The sequence below is a fragment of the Pimephales promelas genome, chromosome 5 (assembly GCF_988280905.1).
Source record: "Pimephales promelas chromosome 5, fPimPro1.hap1.1, whole genome shotgun sequence".
NCBI classification, from domain to species: domain Eukaryota; kingdom Metazoa; phylum Chordata; class Actinopteri; order Cypriniformes; family Leuciscidae; genus Pimephales; species Pimephales promelas.
Genome location: NC_142773.1, coordinates 268,947 through 284,199, shown reverse-complemented (window position 1 = coordinate 284,199; position 15,253 = coordinate 268,947). Strand labels below are relative to the sequence as shown.

At 41.6% G+C, this 15,253-nt stretch overlaps 1 protein-coding gene across 3 annotated transcripts in view; it reads right to left on the bottom strand.

Moving 5' to 3' along the window:
• Positions 1-1,051: 1,051 nt before the first annotated feature.
• The window catches only part of LOC120479134 (tensin-3), a 36,774-nt gene continuing 22,572 nt past the window's right edge, over positions 1,052-15,253 (bottom strand). For all 3 annotated transcript variants that reach the window (XM_089130745.1, XM_089130746.1, XM_089130744.1), the window contains 16 exons: positions 15,129-15,227; positions 9,867-10,511; positions 8,342-8,548; positions 8,075-8,172; positions 7,750-7,867; positions 7,592-7,669; positions 7,007-7,121; positions 6,014-6,441; positions 5,811-5,942; positions 5,538-5,633; positions 5,350-5,427; positions 4,801-4,878; positions 4,531-4,699; positions 4,157-4,225; positions 2,073-2,102; positions 1,052-1,998 (listed from right to left, as the gene is read on the bottom strand). In XM_089130745.1, coding sequence (XP_088986871.1) covers positions 1,857-1,998; positions 2,073-2,102; positions 4,157-4,225; positions 4,531-4,699; positions 4,801-4,878; positions 5,350-5,427; positions 5,538-5,633; positions 5,811-5,942; positions 6,014-6,441; positions 7,007-7,121; positions 7,592-7,669; positions 7,750-7,867; positions 8,075-8,172; positions 8,342-8,548; positions 9,867-10,511; positions 15,129-15,227 — 2,582 coding nt within the window. In that variant the 3' untranslated portion in view covers positions 1,052-1,856. The remainder of the gene's footprint in view (positions 1,999-2,072; positions 2,103-4,156; positions 4,226-4,530; positions 4,700-4,800; positions 4,879-5,349; positions 5,428-5,537; positions 5,634-5,810; positions 5,943-6,013; positions 6,442-7,006; positions 7,122-7,591; positions 7,670-7,749; positions 7,868-8,074; positions 8,173-8,341; positions 8,549-9,866; positions 10,512-15,128; positions 15,228-15,253) is intronic.

The following is a 15,253-nucleotide window of genomic DNA, read 5'->3' as shown; positions in this document are numbered from 1 at the left end:
TCGGCGTAAGTAAGGGTGAGATTTGTGTGTGTGCCAGCCCATGCCCATAAACTAGCAAAGGAGTCGTTGAACTATCCTGAGATCAGAAAGCGGACTGGGACTGAGTGATAAAGGGGTGGCAGAGCATATAGGACAAAGAAACCATGATAAGAGGAAGACATTTGTGTAGCACACCAAGCAATGAGGGGGTGGAAAGAACAAACCAATAACAGCAAAAAGGATGTGATAATGACAAGATTATGAATTGGACATACAACAGTTACTTGATGAGATCAGTCTGCTTATAGATACAATAATTTATGAAGCAATGCAATTTTTTTGAGGGCGTCATTAGGGCAGGTGGAGTGATGGAGGGTGTCTATGTCAGGCGTGCCCAACCCTGCTCCTGCCGATCGACTGTCCTGCACAGTTTATCTCCAACCCTAACCAAACACACCTGAAGCAACCAATTAAGGTCTTCAGGATCACTGGAAAATTAAAGGCAGGTGTGTTTGATTAGGGTAGGAGATGAACTGTGCAGGACAGTCGGCCGACAGGAGCTGAGCCTTAGCAGTCATCTGTCCAACATCCATGTGGGCATCGCTCAGTTATTGTCCTGAATGTTGTTTTGGACTCACCTGCTCCTTGTTTCAAGAGTTCAGCAGCAGAATTGGAAATGGACTGTGAAGATGCACTAACAGCCTCCTCTAGAGGATCTGAAGAGAAACAACACTCATGTCATCAAACATCCAGTATAAAGGCTGTCTCATATCTCCTGTTGTGTCACTCTCTTGCACAGCGTAGCTTCTGTGTACTAGACTGGACCTATTCTTACAATAATAAATACTTCTCGTTATTAATTTGGCTCAGAGTGTCTTTTACGCAGTGATGATGTTTAACAGGATTTTTGCCAGGCTAACACAATCCTGTGATTACAGAAACAGCACAGATGAGCAGACAAATGTCTGCGATCTGAAAATGAATCAAATCATAACAGTTTCTGTCTGTACTCTTCATTTTTACGGGTTGAAGGACACAGATGAACATGAATTACACATTCAGTACTGAAAACTTGAAAATAAAACACAAATCTTTAATTTTTTTCTGTTCAGTATTCAGAGATTGAGTGTGTGTCGTTGTGAAAATCACCAGTGACTTCAACAAGATCCAAGCATAAACAATCAGAGCCCTTAAAAGTAGTTTGTGTCTCACTGTAGACTGTAAATGTAGTCGTTACATTAATGCATAAAAGGCTGTAGATGTGACAGCGGCTCAGTTCTGTGTTATCTGAGGATCCATTAAACCACAGAAGCACCAAGCCCAATTCTCATCAAATTACTGTACGTCACATAACCAAAGTACGTGACAGCCGTCTCTTCTTCACCAATACTATCAATTTATATAAAAACAGCATCTAAGAAGAAAAGATAAGATACACAAGTTCACAACCACAACCTGCAGGAGACGTGAGGACTGATTCTGTCAAGACATTACACAATATTTCATATGCATAACATGAAGTATAAACAATTCAGATTTTTTTTTCTCTAGAAAAACTTGGCAAATGGAGATTTGCAAGATGACATACTAAATATATAGACATCTTAAACGCAATGACATTATAAAGACGCTTTTGGTTTATGTCATCAGTGGTAGAATACATTAAATCACAGAAAACTAAAAAATAATTTTAAAAAGTTCATACATATATATTGAGATTTATTTAATTCCTTTGAATCTGTCCCCACGATACATACACTTTCAATACAAAAATATACAGAACAATGTACATGTTTCATTTCAGAAGGTTAGTCATGTGATCAGTCCATTTCAGCTCATTGGAGGAAATCTCGGCAGGCCACGCCCTCTTCATGACGTCACACCTTCTGTGAGCCAATCATGACTCTGGAGACGAAGTTGACGATGGCGCTGGCGGGCTGCTCGGGGTCGTGCTCCGCGAACAGGTGACACACGTTCTCCATGCCGCTGCCCGCTTTACGAGCCACGAAGCCAAAGATCCTGCCGGGGAGGGAAGAGCTGTTACTCCTGTTAACATGATGAATGAGTTACACCCCAAACACCGTCGTACTCACTTCGCTGAGCTGCAGCCGTCTCGTCTCCACCTGTGGATGAACACGGAGAAACATGAAAACGCCCATAGATCGTACGGAGGCGTATTGCATTCACTTGAAGAAAAAAAAATCTACTCTGTTTTTCTGAATTAACGAGTTAATTTTTCATGAGAAAAAAAAATTGCTCTGTTTTTCTGAATTAATGAGTTAATTTTTCATGAGAAAAAATTTTTTTCCTCTGTTTTTCTGAATTAACGAGTTAATTTTTCATGTGAAAAAAAAATTGCTCTGTTTTTCTGAATTAATGAGTTAATTTTTCATGAGAAAATTTTTTTTGCTCTGTTTTTCTGAATTAATGAGTTAATTTTTCATGAGAAAAAAATTTTTCCTCTGTTTTTCTGAATTAATGAGTTAATTTTTCATGAGAAAAATTTTTTTCCTCTGTTTTTCTGAATTAATGAGTTAATTTTTCATGAGAAAAAAAAAATTGCTCTGTTTTTCTGAATTAATGAGTTAATTTTTCATGAGAAAATTTTTTTTCCTCTGTTTTTCTGAATTAACGAGTTAATTTTTCATGTGAAAAAAAAATTGCTCTGTTTTTCTGAATTAATGAGTTAATTTTTCATGAGAAAATTTTTTTTGCTCTGTTTTTCTGAATTAATGAGTTAATTTTTCATGAGAAAAAAATTTTTCCTCTGTTTTTCTGAATTAATGAGTTAATTTTTCATGAGAAAATTTTTTTTCCTCTGTTTTTCTGAATTAATGAGTTAATTTTTCATGAGAAAAAAATTTTTCCTCTGTTTTTCTGAATTAATGAGTTAATTTTTCATGAGAAAATTTTTTTTCCTCTGTTTTTCTGAATTAATGAGTTAATTTTTCATGAGAAAAAAAGGTTTTGCTCTGTTTTTCTGAATTAATGAGTTAATTTTTCATGAGAAAAAAAATTGCTCTGTTTTTCTGAATTAATGAGTTAATTTTTCATGAGAAAATTTATTTGCTCTGTTTTTCTGAATTAATGAGTTAATTTTTCATGAGAAAAAAAGTTTTTGCTCTGTTTTTCTGAATTAATGAGTTAATTTTTCATGAGAAAAATTTTTTCTCTGTTTTTCTGAATTAATGAGTTAATTTTACATGAGAAAAAAAGGTTTTGCTCTGTTTTTCTGAATTAATGAGTTAATTTTTCATGAGAAAAAAATTTGCTCTGTTTTTCTGAATTAATGAGTTAATTTTTCATGAGAAAAAAAGTTTTTGCTCTGTTTTTCTGAATTAATGAGTTAATTTTTCATGAGAACATTTATTTGCTCTGTTTTTCTGAATTAATGAGTTAATTTTTCATGAGAAAATTTTTTTTGCTCTGTTTTTCTGAATTAATGAGTTAATTTTTCACGAGAAAAAAAGTTTTTGCTCTGTTTTTCTGAATTAATGAGTTAATTTTTCATGAGAAAAAAATTTGCTCTGTTTTTCTGAATTAATGAGTTAATTTTTCATGAGAAAAAAAGTTTTTGCTCTGTTTTTCTGAATTAATGAGTTAATTTTTCATGCGAAAAAAATTTGCTCTGTTTTTCTGAATTAATGAGTTAATTTTTCATGAGAAAAAAAGTTTTTCCTCTGTTTTTCTGAATTAATGAGTTAATTTTTCATGAGAAAAAAAGTTTTTGCTCTGTTTTTCTGAATTAATGAGTTAATTTTTCATGAGAAAATATATTTTTGCTGTTTTTCTGAATTAACTCATTAATTCAGAAAAACAGAGCAAAAAAAAAATTCCATTAAAAATTAACTCGTTAATTCAGAAAAACAGAGCAATTTTTTTACTCATGAAAAATTAACTCATTAATTCAGAAAAACAGAGCAAAAAAAAAATTCCATTAAAAATTAACTCGTTAATTCAGAAAAACAGAGCAAAAAAAATTTTCTCATGAAAAATTAACTCGTTAATTCAGAAAAACAGAGCAATTTTTTTACTCATGAAAAATTAACTCATTAATTCAGAAAAACAGAGCAAATTTTTTACTCATGAAAAATTAACTCATTAATTCAGAAAAACAGAGTAGATTTTTTTTCCGTAAGATCGCTGTAAATGATGTGATGGAGCAGAATGGACTCACTTCCGGTCCTGAGGGTCCAGAGCACAGAATATGACTGTGCTGACCGCATAGTGTCTTCTGAAGAACAGTCTAGAAAGACAACAGGTTTCATCACTGAACAACATGAAGCATTGCTTGGTCGCCGGTTGAGCTAAACTTTGTGTAGTTAAATTTACCAGCTGACAGATATTCAACATAACTCATGTGTGAGAGTCCAACAGAAGGAAATATCCACTGATCTGAGACCTGAGTTCTGCTCATATTTATAGCTGTTTTCTAGACCATCGCGAATAACCTGATAATGTGAGGATAAATCACTGTAGCTTAAATCAAGTCGCTTTGAATAAAATGAATGAATGCAAGGTAATGTTTGAGGTAAGGTAAGAGTGAGTTACTTTCTCCGGTTGTCGGTGAGTGTGATTCCCTGCGAGGACACTTTAAAGTGCACTACGGTGGAGGACGGGAGCGAGTGCGCGTTCAGGATCTCACTGGTGGCCTTCTGCACCGCCTGATAACCCGTCAGAGACTCCATCTCCACCGAGCCCAGAAACCACACGTTACAGGCTGGAGAACACACGGCACACAAGCAAGACCTTAGCAGTCATCTGTCCAACATCCATGTGGGCATCGCTCAGTTATTGTCCTGAATGTTGTTTTGGACTCACCTGCTCCTTGTTTCAAGAGTTCAGCAGCAGAATTGGAAATGGACTGTGAAGATGCACTAACAGCCTCCTCTAGAGGATCTGAAGAGAAACAACACTCATGTCATCAAACATCCAGAGCAGCGATGGGCGCTTTGTGACGCTTCGAATCCTTGTCATGTGATTCAGAGTGTATATCAAACTAAGGGGCGATGATCACTGTGAACCAATGAACCTGTCAGCATGTGATTTAAACCTGATCTTGGACCATATTTCCCCCCTTTTAATTACACATTTCATTTATATAATAAAATGGAAGAGTTTAAGTTATTAGTCTCTTATTGGGCTGATTAATCAAGCTCTCCACAAAACAATCCAGAAAATTATACAGACACTTTATATTTTATAGTATAAGATGATTTTGTTAAACTAAATGTGATCCATGGGTTTGTAAGAGGTGATCAATCTGTTTTTGAGTTTTTGCTGCATTTACACAGTTCTGACCAGCAGGGGTCCAAGTGTGGCCAAATTTAGTTCAAATGTAATAACATAAATAAAGTTGTCCTGCTGTACCTCGGTCAGGTATGATGAGTTGGCATGGAAGAGCCAGAGGAGTGATGGAGTGCTGACAGACCAGAGCCGTCAGACTGCCTGAAGAGTAGCACACACACACACACACACACACACACACAGCTGATGAGAGCAGTACTCGTGTATATATATACGAATATGACCGTCTGTGGCAGGTTTGGTAGACTCACCGAAGTAGGGTTCATTGGGGCATCCCTTGAGCCGAACGCCCCTCGGGGTGCACTCGATGAGGAAGTGCCGCACCAGCTCGCTGGACGGGTCGACTCCTGAAACATCACACACATCGTTATGGCCCAGAGTGATGTCGGGCCAAGGAACATTTACATCTTCACCATTTATTCAAATATACATGTATTTTTGGATTTGTAAGCACGTTACACAGTTTGTGATATTGTAATGAAACCTGCCAAATTGTGGGGGAACCGCTGTGTTTCTCTGCTCACCTCTCTTGCCCTGCTGCAGTGCCGATGGAGGCGCTGCGGACACTTTCATGGCCAGCCCGTACGCGCCGCGGAACGAGTGACTGTCCCGAACGATGAAGGAGCCGGGCTCTGTGTCCTTCAGCAACGCTATAGCTGTCAATCACAAGCCAGAGGTCAGATGAGAGTCAGAAACACGAGCCAGAGCTCCCGAGGTTCACTCGTACCTTGGTCTCGTGCGATGTCTGGCTTGTACCAGTATTTGGAGGTGTCCTGGACGAAGTTCACGGTCATCTGCTTGCTGGAGGGCACCTCAGCTCGGGCGTCAGGAGCACTCGGGCACGAGCCGGTCTGCAGCTCCGGCAGCACGCTGGGAAACGGGATACTGAGCGAGCTCGCGCTGTGAGGACTGGAGAAGCCGCTGGGAGACGCTGACCCCTGCGAGGACTCTCCGTCGAACCCCACGAGGGTCTGAGGCGGCGGCTGGCAGTCGAGTCCCTCCAGCGCCGGGCCCAGGCCGAACATCTGCTGGAGGGCTTTGGCTCTCGGCCCGCTGAGAGGAGAGCTGTGGGCGTTCGGCGCAGGGAGAGAGTGTGGAGACACTGGGGCGAAGCTCACCGAGTCCGAGGGATGAGCAGAGATGGACTGTGGAGACCTGCGTCAACCACAACACTCCATTGTTAACTATAAAACAAGCGCTGCTCGGGCTATTCTGTAACCTCGTCTACGTTTTTAAGGGGACATATCATGAAGATCTGACTTTTTCCAAGTTTATGTGCTTAATCAGGAACCCGGTGCATCTGCCAACTCAGAAAACGTAAAAAAAAGTGAAATCGAGTTACTTTGTTTTTATGAGTCGATCAGATTTCAGTCTCTTTCTGAAGATGATCTTCCCGGCCCTTAATCTGCACGTTCACAACACTAAAAAATATTTAAATGCCCCTAATATGCTATTTTAAAGTTTCCTAATGTTGTTGTGGAGTCTCCTAAATCCCACCCTAACCCAATCTCTCTAAATCCCACCTTTCCGTGAGCTACTCTGCTCTGATTGGCCAGGCAGCTCAGTCTGTTGTGATTGGTCTACCGCATACAGTGCGCCCAAAACTAAAATGCCTTCCTACCCCGTAAACATGAAGACACACAAGCTTTTTCATAAAGAAGACCGATGATTTATAGCGCGTGAATGATGATGATGATGATGATGATGATGGTGACTGTACCTGTAGCTGTCGGAGAAGCACATGATGTCCCCGATGGCAGGCTGGACGTACGCTCTGTGCTGTAAAGCTTCATCTGACGCCGTGTGTCCCATAAACCCTGCAGTCTCTCTCGTGTCTAAAAGAAGAACATGCACTACATTAATATAAAACAATGAAATGTGAAGTGTCTGATAGTGGGTACACTGCATCTGTCACTCCACGCACACATCCATCAGCTTGAGTGTCACCATCAACCCGACCAACCCGGAGCCATCTGCTGGCAGCCCGACCAATGAGGTGAGGGTGGGCGGAGCCATCTGTTGGCAGCCTGACCAATGAGGTAAGGGTGGGCAGAGCCATCTTTTGGCAGCCTGACCAATGAGGTGAGGGTGGGCGGAACCATGGAACCATCTGCTGGCAGCCCAACCAATGAAGTGAGGGTGCGGTGGAGCCATCTATTGGCTCCACCGCAGCCATCTATTGGCTCCACCCATGGCGAAGGGTGGGTGGAGCCTCATCTCATAGCCTGACCAATGAGGTGAGGGTGGGCAGAGCCATCTGTGTGAGTGTGTGTGGTGAACAGTAAGTGTGTGTGGTGTGATTTACCGTGTTCAGCTCTATAGGATCCGAATGAAGGAGACAGAGTCTGTCTGAACGGAGGATAGTTCATCATCACACTCTTCCCTGGATCAACACACACAACAGCAGATCAGTCACACATTAGTACTGCAGTGTGTGTGTGTGTGTGTGTGTGTGTGTCTTACCGTAAGGAGTGGATGGTGAGATGGGGAACGCTGGTGTTAAGGGCATCACGTCACTGCCAGTGTCCAGCGCAGTGTGAGATGAGAACTGAACACCGTCTGTACTGAACACTGCTCCACACTGACACACACACACACACTGGAGTTAACAAGCAGTCCACGTAATGCAGGAATAACAAAGGTATTATTTTGACTGTTTGTATTTTCGAGTGTCTGGTAAACGAGTCATGTTGATCCAGTCGTGAATCACAGAGTGTGTGTTGTGCAACTCCCACTCGACTGAGCACAGTTGGAGTAAATGTGATGAAAGTAAAGGTTACGGCTGTACCTGTGTGTGTGTGTCACGGTCAGCGCTGGGCGTCAGTGTGTGTGTGTGATCCAGGGTCCAGGACGAGTGTCCCCGAGCTGCGCTGAGCTCAACACCACCTGAGGAAACACAACACACTCATGTTCCTGATCACTCTCTCAGGCTTATTTTATGATAATGACCAGATATGAATATTCTGCTTGTTTGTGTCACTCTCTGATTCACAGGTTTCCTAGTTAAAGATCTGAGCTGAACTCAGAGATCTCGTGGTTAAACCCCTGAGCGTACCCATCTGCTGAGCCGTCTCTCGGTCCGGCGCTGATCCGGGTTTGGTGGAGATGGGCACGAAGCTGGGGTCCAGGTCCAGGATGAGCTGGTTGAGCTGCTGAATGGAGTTGTCGATGTCCAGTGTGAGTGAGCTGAACTCCTCGTCATGTTTGTGGTCCGGCTCCTGGATCCGCGGGGTCTCAGGCCTCACCGCCGGCTCTTTCTGCTCTGGAAACACACACACGACACACATTTATACGGCTCTAGTCCGAAATCATGCTTTAAACCGTTGTTTGTTCAGTTTAAGAGCAAATTAACACTCCCCATAGATTAAAGGAAAATAAACAACTGACTTTAAATAGTATTTCATCTTGATGTGCGCAACGGATACTGGAGCTTTACTGGCTGCAGAGATTTTTGCAGATTTTATTGTTTTTTTTTTATTATTATTTTTTTGATCATAAGACACATTAAAGTCCCCCTTTAGTCATCTCTTAAAACTCATATTTAATCACCAAAATTACATAGCTTTTTCCTAGAAAAAATGTCCTCATGCCTTAAAATATCTTGAATGTAACTCGACACCCTCGCCTAATTTAGTATGTGCGGTTAATGAGCCCCGCCTCCACTCACTCCCTCACTCAGAGATCCACTGGTTGTCGATCAAAGCGTGTTTTTGAGACTGTCTTTGGTTTTCAAATTACAGCTCTTTTAAGTTTAAGCTTTAGTTTAAGGTGAAATTGAGTTGTAAAAAGCCCTAAAGTTATAATATTGACCTGCATTGACTAACTGTCAAGATTCTCTGTGTTTAGAGTTCTTCGACTTTTATTTTGATATTACCGGCGCCTGAACCTGAACGAGTTGTCCAGATAAACTGGCGCTGTGTGGTAAGATTGTTCTTTGATCACTTTCTGTATAATTTGTTCACAGTTTAAATAAGATTATTCTCATCCTACTAAGGCCCTGTTTACACGAGAACGCTCGCGGGTGAAAACGTAAAAATATTTTATCGGATGTGCCTTTCGTTTACACGGCGACGGCGTTTTTGAGACTTAAAAACGCAAAAAAGTGAAACCACCCTCCAGAGTGGAAATCTTAAAAACGCTCCACCGCCGCGTTCCCGTGTAAACGGTAAAAACGCAAAAGTCCGCTTGACAGTGAAGGTTGTACGCAGGCGCGCGGACTTGGTGTTGTTGTAGTATGCACTCCTATCCGCCTGAAGTGCATACTACATTGAATTTCACACACTTTTGCATCTGCACGCGGATTTGTCACACAAAACGCTCGTCTAAACGCAGAATAAAAAGTGATGATGCAACGCCAATTTTGCGTTTTCTCTTCAGAATCGTTTCCGTGTAAACATAGCCTCAAAGAAACGATGCGAAGTTGATATTTTAGTCACTGGCTTACTGATGCATAAACAGTATCAAACGATTTATAGAGAAAGATTACCCGTCTGAACTTGAGCAATTATGCTGACATGGCTTGCGAACGTATCATAACTATCATAGCATAACTGTAACGAGAGAAAGCTGTGTTTGCTGACCGGTGTGTTTGGGCAGGAGCTCCTGCGTGTGGCCGTGGAAGCGCTGCTCGCCGGCGTCCTCCTCTGGCAGGTACAGGTACTGCTGTGCCGTGACCAGCTGCTGTTGATGGACCCAGGTCTGCGTGGAGTATCCCCCGTGCGGGAACGGGTGCCTGGGACCCGGAGCGCCTCTGTGAGCGACTCTCCGCTCGTACTCGTCCACAGCCGCCGTGTGCGTCTCCTCCGTACGGCCGGGGCTGCCGAAGCCGTCCGACAGCAGAGAGTTCTGGCTGCTCTTGTGACAGGACGAGGAGAGCGTGCCCAGGCTGTCTGCGCTGTGCAGGTCCTGCCGCAAGCTCAGGACTTCGTCGTCCAGGATGTCGGTCTCGCGCTCCTTGGGCCGCGAGCGCCCGTTCAGGTGATTCTGCGGAGGGGCTCGGCTCGCCTCGTCCAGGCCGAATCCGCTGAGCAGCCGCTTGAGCTCCACACGCTCCTGCCGGCTGGGCTGAGGCGCTCGCGGCCCCGGGGTGGGCCAGCAGTCGGGGGCGCTGGAGAGGCCCGAGTCGGTGCTGGCCGAGAGCGTGTGGTCCGGGCTCCGCGGGGCTCCCGAGGGGGTGGAGCCTCTGCTGGCGTCACGCTTCACCAGTCGCTCCAGGATCGGACCCGCTGAGGGGACAAACACACCACATGGAGGAAACAAGCAACACTGCTCATGCCTGTTTACACCTGGTTACCACAATCAGACATCTATCGGATTTATCCAAATCATTCCATTTACACCTGAAAACCCAGATTTTTATAGGACTTTATATAACACTGAGGGCGGAGGAGCTTTGATGGGGGATTAATCAGATTATTTGCGTAAGATTTCTCTTCCTGTTGTTTCCCGAAAGGACAGAACTCCCGTCACTAAGGAGGAAATTTGGCACGCTGTTCAATCCACGCCCTCAGGTGAAGCGCCGGCCCAGACGGGTTCCCAGACGGGTTCCCACTCGAAGTTTACAAGCAATTCTGGCGGGATAGAAGCCCAATCTTAATAACCTTTTTGAGTTGAACTCAATTCCTGATTCTTGGTTCTCTGCCGTTATTAGTCTCATTTTAAAAAAGACAAGACCCTTTGGATTGCTCCTCTCATCGCCCGATTAGTTTATTGAATGTAGATTACAAAATTGTGGCAATGGCTCGGCGCCTTGAATCTGTCGTTTCGCCGGACCAGATCGGATCTGTAAAATCTAGATGGCCATGATAATGTTCGTAGATTACTGAATATTCTAGATCATGTTACACCAGATTTGTCTGATTTGTTCAATTACCAAAATTAGCCAGGACTTGTCCGACTGGTCAAATAGTCTCCCATTAATGTAATAAGGATGAACATTCTTCCCAGATTGAGTTTTTAATTTCAAAGTTTGTCCTGCTATTTGACTGTTGCTTTCTTTAAAAAGTTAATTCTATCATATCTGAATTCATGTGGAATAAAGCCTAGACTCAAATGTTCTACTGTACTGAAACCCAGGGAACTGGGAGCGGTCTCACTCCCGTACTTCCAGTTATATTCTTGGTCTCAGATAAAACATGTGATAAATTGGTTTCTTAATAGTATGGATTCACGTTGTGTAGTCTTTGAGATGTTTCCCAAACTTTTGATGCACTTTACCATTTATTTACATCGTACATAAAATCGAATCAGTGCCCAGTATCAAACAGTGCAGAGGATCATTGGAGTGAATCGGTTCATAACTTTGACTGGTTCATGAATCAGACGTCACTCAAAGGAACCGAAACATGAGGCTGTCCTGTAAAGCTGAGATGAGAAACAGTTCTTCAATCCACAACTAACAGGTCTTCCAGACCTTCAGTTAACAGAGGCTGGATTGCTGAGAGCAGATGTGCTCCGGGTTCACCAGTGTTCATTGACACACAACATCCCTTTACTGTCCATCCGTACAGCAACTCTGAGCAGAAATACCAAGTGCACAGTTTTATTAAAGCACTCAAACGCTAACGGGATTGAACCCAGAATCGTCTCACTGAAACATCTCAGCAGCGTTCAGTTACAGTCATTCTAGTATTTGGCCTAGTTTGCACAAAAGAGCACTCATTTCTTGGCTTCAGACGCATCTTGAGGGAGGCCGTGGGAGGAAGCTGTATGGTGTTCTTCTTGTGTTTTGTCATGCGAAGCAGCCAGAATTAGCCAGCGAAAACAAAACACTGTAATTATAATTCCAGGCCCTCTTCCTGCCAAAGCCTCAGCATCACAACTGTGTGAGTCAACACCAGTTCAGCTAAACACACACTGCGCAGACCAACACACCGCTGTCACTGCACTAAACAAGCAGCACTGAACCGTCTCAAAGCTTCCTTACCGTTCTCATAATGCCGGCTCAGGCCTCGCGTTTATAAAACTGTGCCCAGGACCTTCACTAAAAGTGTGCGCCCGAGAGACAAAAATGGCCAGAATTCCCTTTATAAACCGCACCTCGCCACCCCGAAATTACCGTATATGAGCTTACAACGCCTAGTTTTACAATTCATATCCTCATCTGCATATCATTTGCATATGATTATTCTGTTTAACGGTACAAGACATTAGGAGAATATGAGATACGGATGTGCTTCACATTACATTGATAAAAATCATTCAGTAGCCGATCCTCGCTATGTTTTTCAATAAATAAATCAAATAGTGTAAAATATGTTTCAGAGAAAGTTTTTCTTTCACTAGGATCTTTTCCACTGGCCAAACAGTATTTTAATTTATTTATAATTTTAATGGAAACAGATAGACATGGTTGTGAATTATTTGCACAAAACAATTTTTGCAGACAATCTGCTATGATCATGATCAGCAATTATCTGTGTAGTTAAAACATTAAAACACAGCATATGCCAGAGGGAAAGTGTTCAAAAGCATTGCAACAAATGTCAACAATGTTTATTTATTGAATATAATTAAATGTCATAAAAACTTCTCAGTTATGATTTCATGTGGATTAAAAGTTTAACTTCATTAATGAGAATGGCATATTTAATCTAAATGTTTATATCAGAAGTAAAACAGTATAATAAACAGAATAATAAATCATTCTTTTATTTTATTTAACTGTTTTTGAGAACATGCCCTGTATGGTTTACGGTTCTACTACTTCATCTGCCGTGAGATATGGCTGTATATGCATCAGTTAAGTTTCACTAAACAGCCCAACGGCCAACCAAAAAGACATTTAACTCCTTATTTAAATTAGGATTCACACTAGAATTCACACTAGGAGTCACACTGGAATTCACACTAAGATTCAAACTAGGATTCACACTAGAGTTCAAACTAGGATTCACACTAGAATTCAAACTAGGATTCACACTAGAATTCACACTAAGATTCAAATTAGGATTCAAACTAAGATTCACACTAGAGTTCAAACTAGGATTCACACTAGAATTCAAACTAGGATTCACACTAGAGTTCAAACTAGAATTGACACTAGAATTCAAACTAGGATTCACACTAAGATTCAAACTAGGATTCACACTAGAATTCAAACTAGGATTCACACTGGAATTCACACTAAGATTCAAAGTAGGATTCACACTAGAGTTCAAACTAGGATTCACATTAGAATTCAAACTAGGATTCACACTGGAATTCACACTAAGATTCACACTAGGATTCACACCAGAGTTCAAACTAGGATTCACACTAGAATTCAAACTAGGATTCACACTAGGATTCAAACTAGGATTCACACTAGAATTCAAACTAGGATTCACACTAGAATTCAAACTAGGATTCACACTAGAATTCACACTAAGATTCAAACTAGGATTCACACTAGAATTCACAATAGAATTCACACTTGAATTCACACAAGGATTCAAATTATTATTATTATTATATTATGCAGGAGTCTTAGCTTAAGAGCGATTCGGAAACTTTAATCTTAGTAAGGAGGCGGGGTTGACCCCGTTGCTATGTATGACACAATCTTTTGAAGACTGTGATTGGTTGGTTGATTTTAACTATAGGGTCTATTCTAAGCATTCACTTTGAAATGACATGCATAATGTTTCCTATTTTACCATTCTCTCTCTCACAAACACACACACACATTACATACAGTATGTCTATATAAATCCATTTTTTATTTACTATGCTGTTAATTTCCTATAAGGTATTTGATTGGCTTAGAATGATAAAAATGAGTTATCTTGACCCTTTTTAAGGGTTAAGATGCTCTCTGAATTACTTTTTTCTATAATAGAATCTTTTCTTTAATTTTAAGAGTAAACGCCCACATTTCTAAGAATTTTCTTATATTTGTGTCACTAGGAGCGACTGACTCTTTGCATTAAGATTCTTTATGAATACGGCGCTGGCTAAATCCCTAAAATCCAACTGTTCTAAGATCAGTTTTCCTCATCAACAGAAGCAGAGGACGAGATGCTGAATTCCTGTGTGCGTGTGAAAACAAGGCCTGGCCCGTCTGCCGCAGGAATGCACAGCTGTCTGTTGGTGCTTGATCAAGCCCTCGTTATTAAAGGTGCTGCAACTAGTTTCATCAGTGTGTTTTATGCAAAACAGCTGCGATTGTGGCTAAACTAGTCCTGTGTCTGCCAGTTTGAGACGGGTGTGAGTTCTGTCCTGCCATAAGCCTCACCGCAGTCAGGAAACATGCTGGACTTCTGTGTGTGTGTGTGTGTGTGAGACGGCACTGCCGCAGTACAGAAAAAGACTGAGTTTTGCCCAACCATGCAACTCAATAGACTGAAGTAGTGTTCAGAGGCAACTAGGGTATACAGTATATATTTAATTGCCTATATATAGCCTAATAAGTGGCTCTCCACACAAACACTTAGATATGCACCTAATAATAGCGCACATTTATCCATGTTAGCATTAGAGCAAGCGGACTACTCGGCAAATGCAACTAACCGACTAATAACATTTTGGTTGACGAAACCTCTTTTTGTCGACTAGATGCACTGTAAAACTGGAGGAAGCGAACATGTGCTTCAGTCCGGACCTAAAGCCTCATACAGTAACAATACTAGAATCAGAAATGGCTTAAATACATATCAAATTACCAGTCCCTCGATAAAAGTCTCTCTTTCAGGGGAGCAAATGACAGTATGAGTGAGTCATTGAATCATTCACTCAACTGATTCATTAAAAAAATCAATTCAGCAATAAAACGAGTGACTGTGTTTATGGGTGAGTCATTGTATCCTTCACTCAACCACATTAAGTGAATGTCCTTTACATATAATCATCTGGATCCTCCCTACCTTCACTGCTGAGGTTCCCATACGAGTCCCATTTAGAGAGTGAATCTGTGCTGGAGTAGTCGACCGTCACATCTGGACCGTTCAGCCAGCGCTCTGAACCTGCCAATCACACAACAGAGAGATGC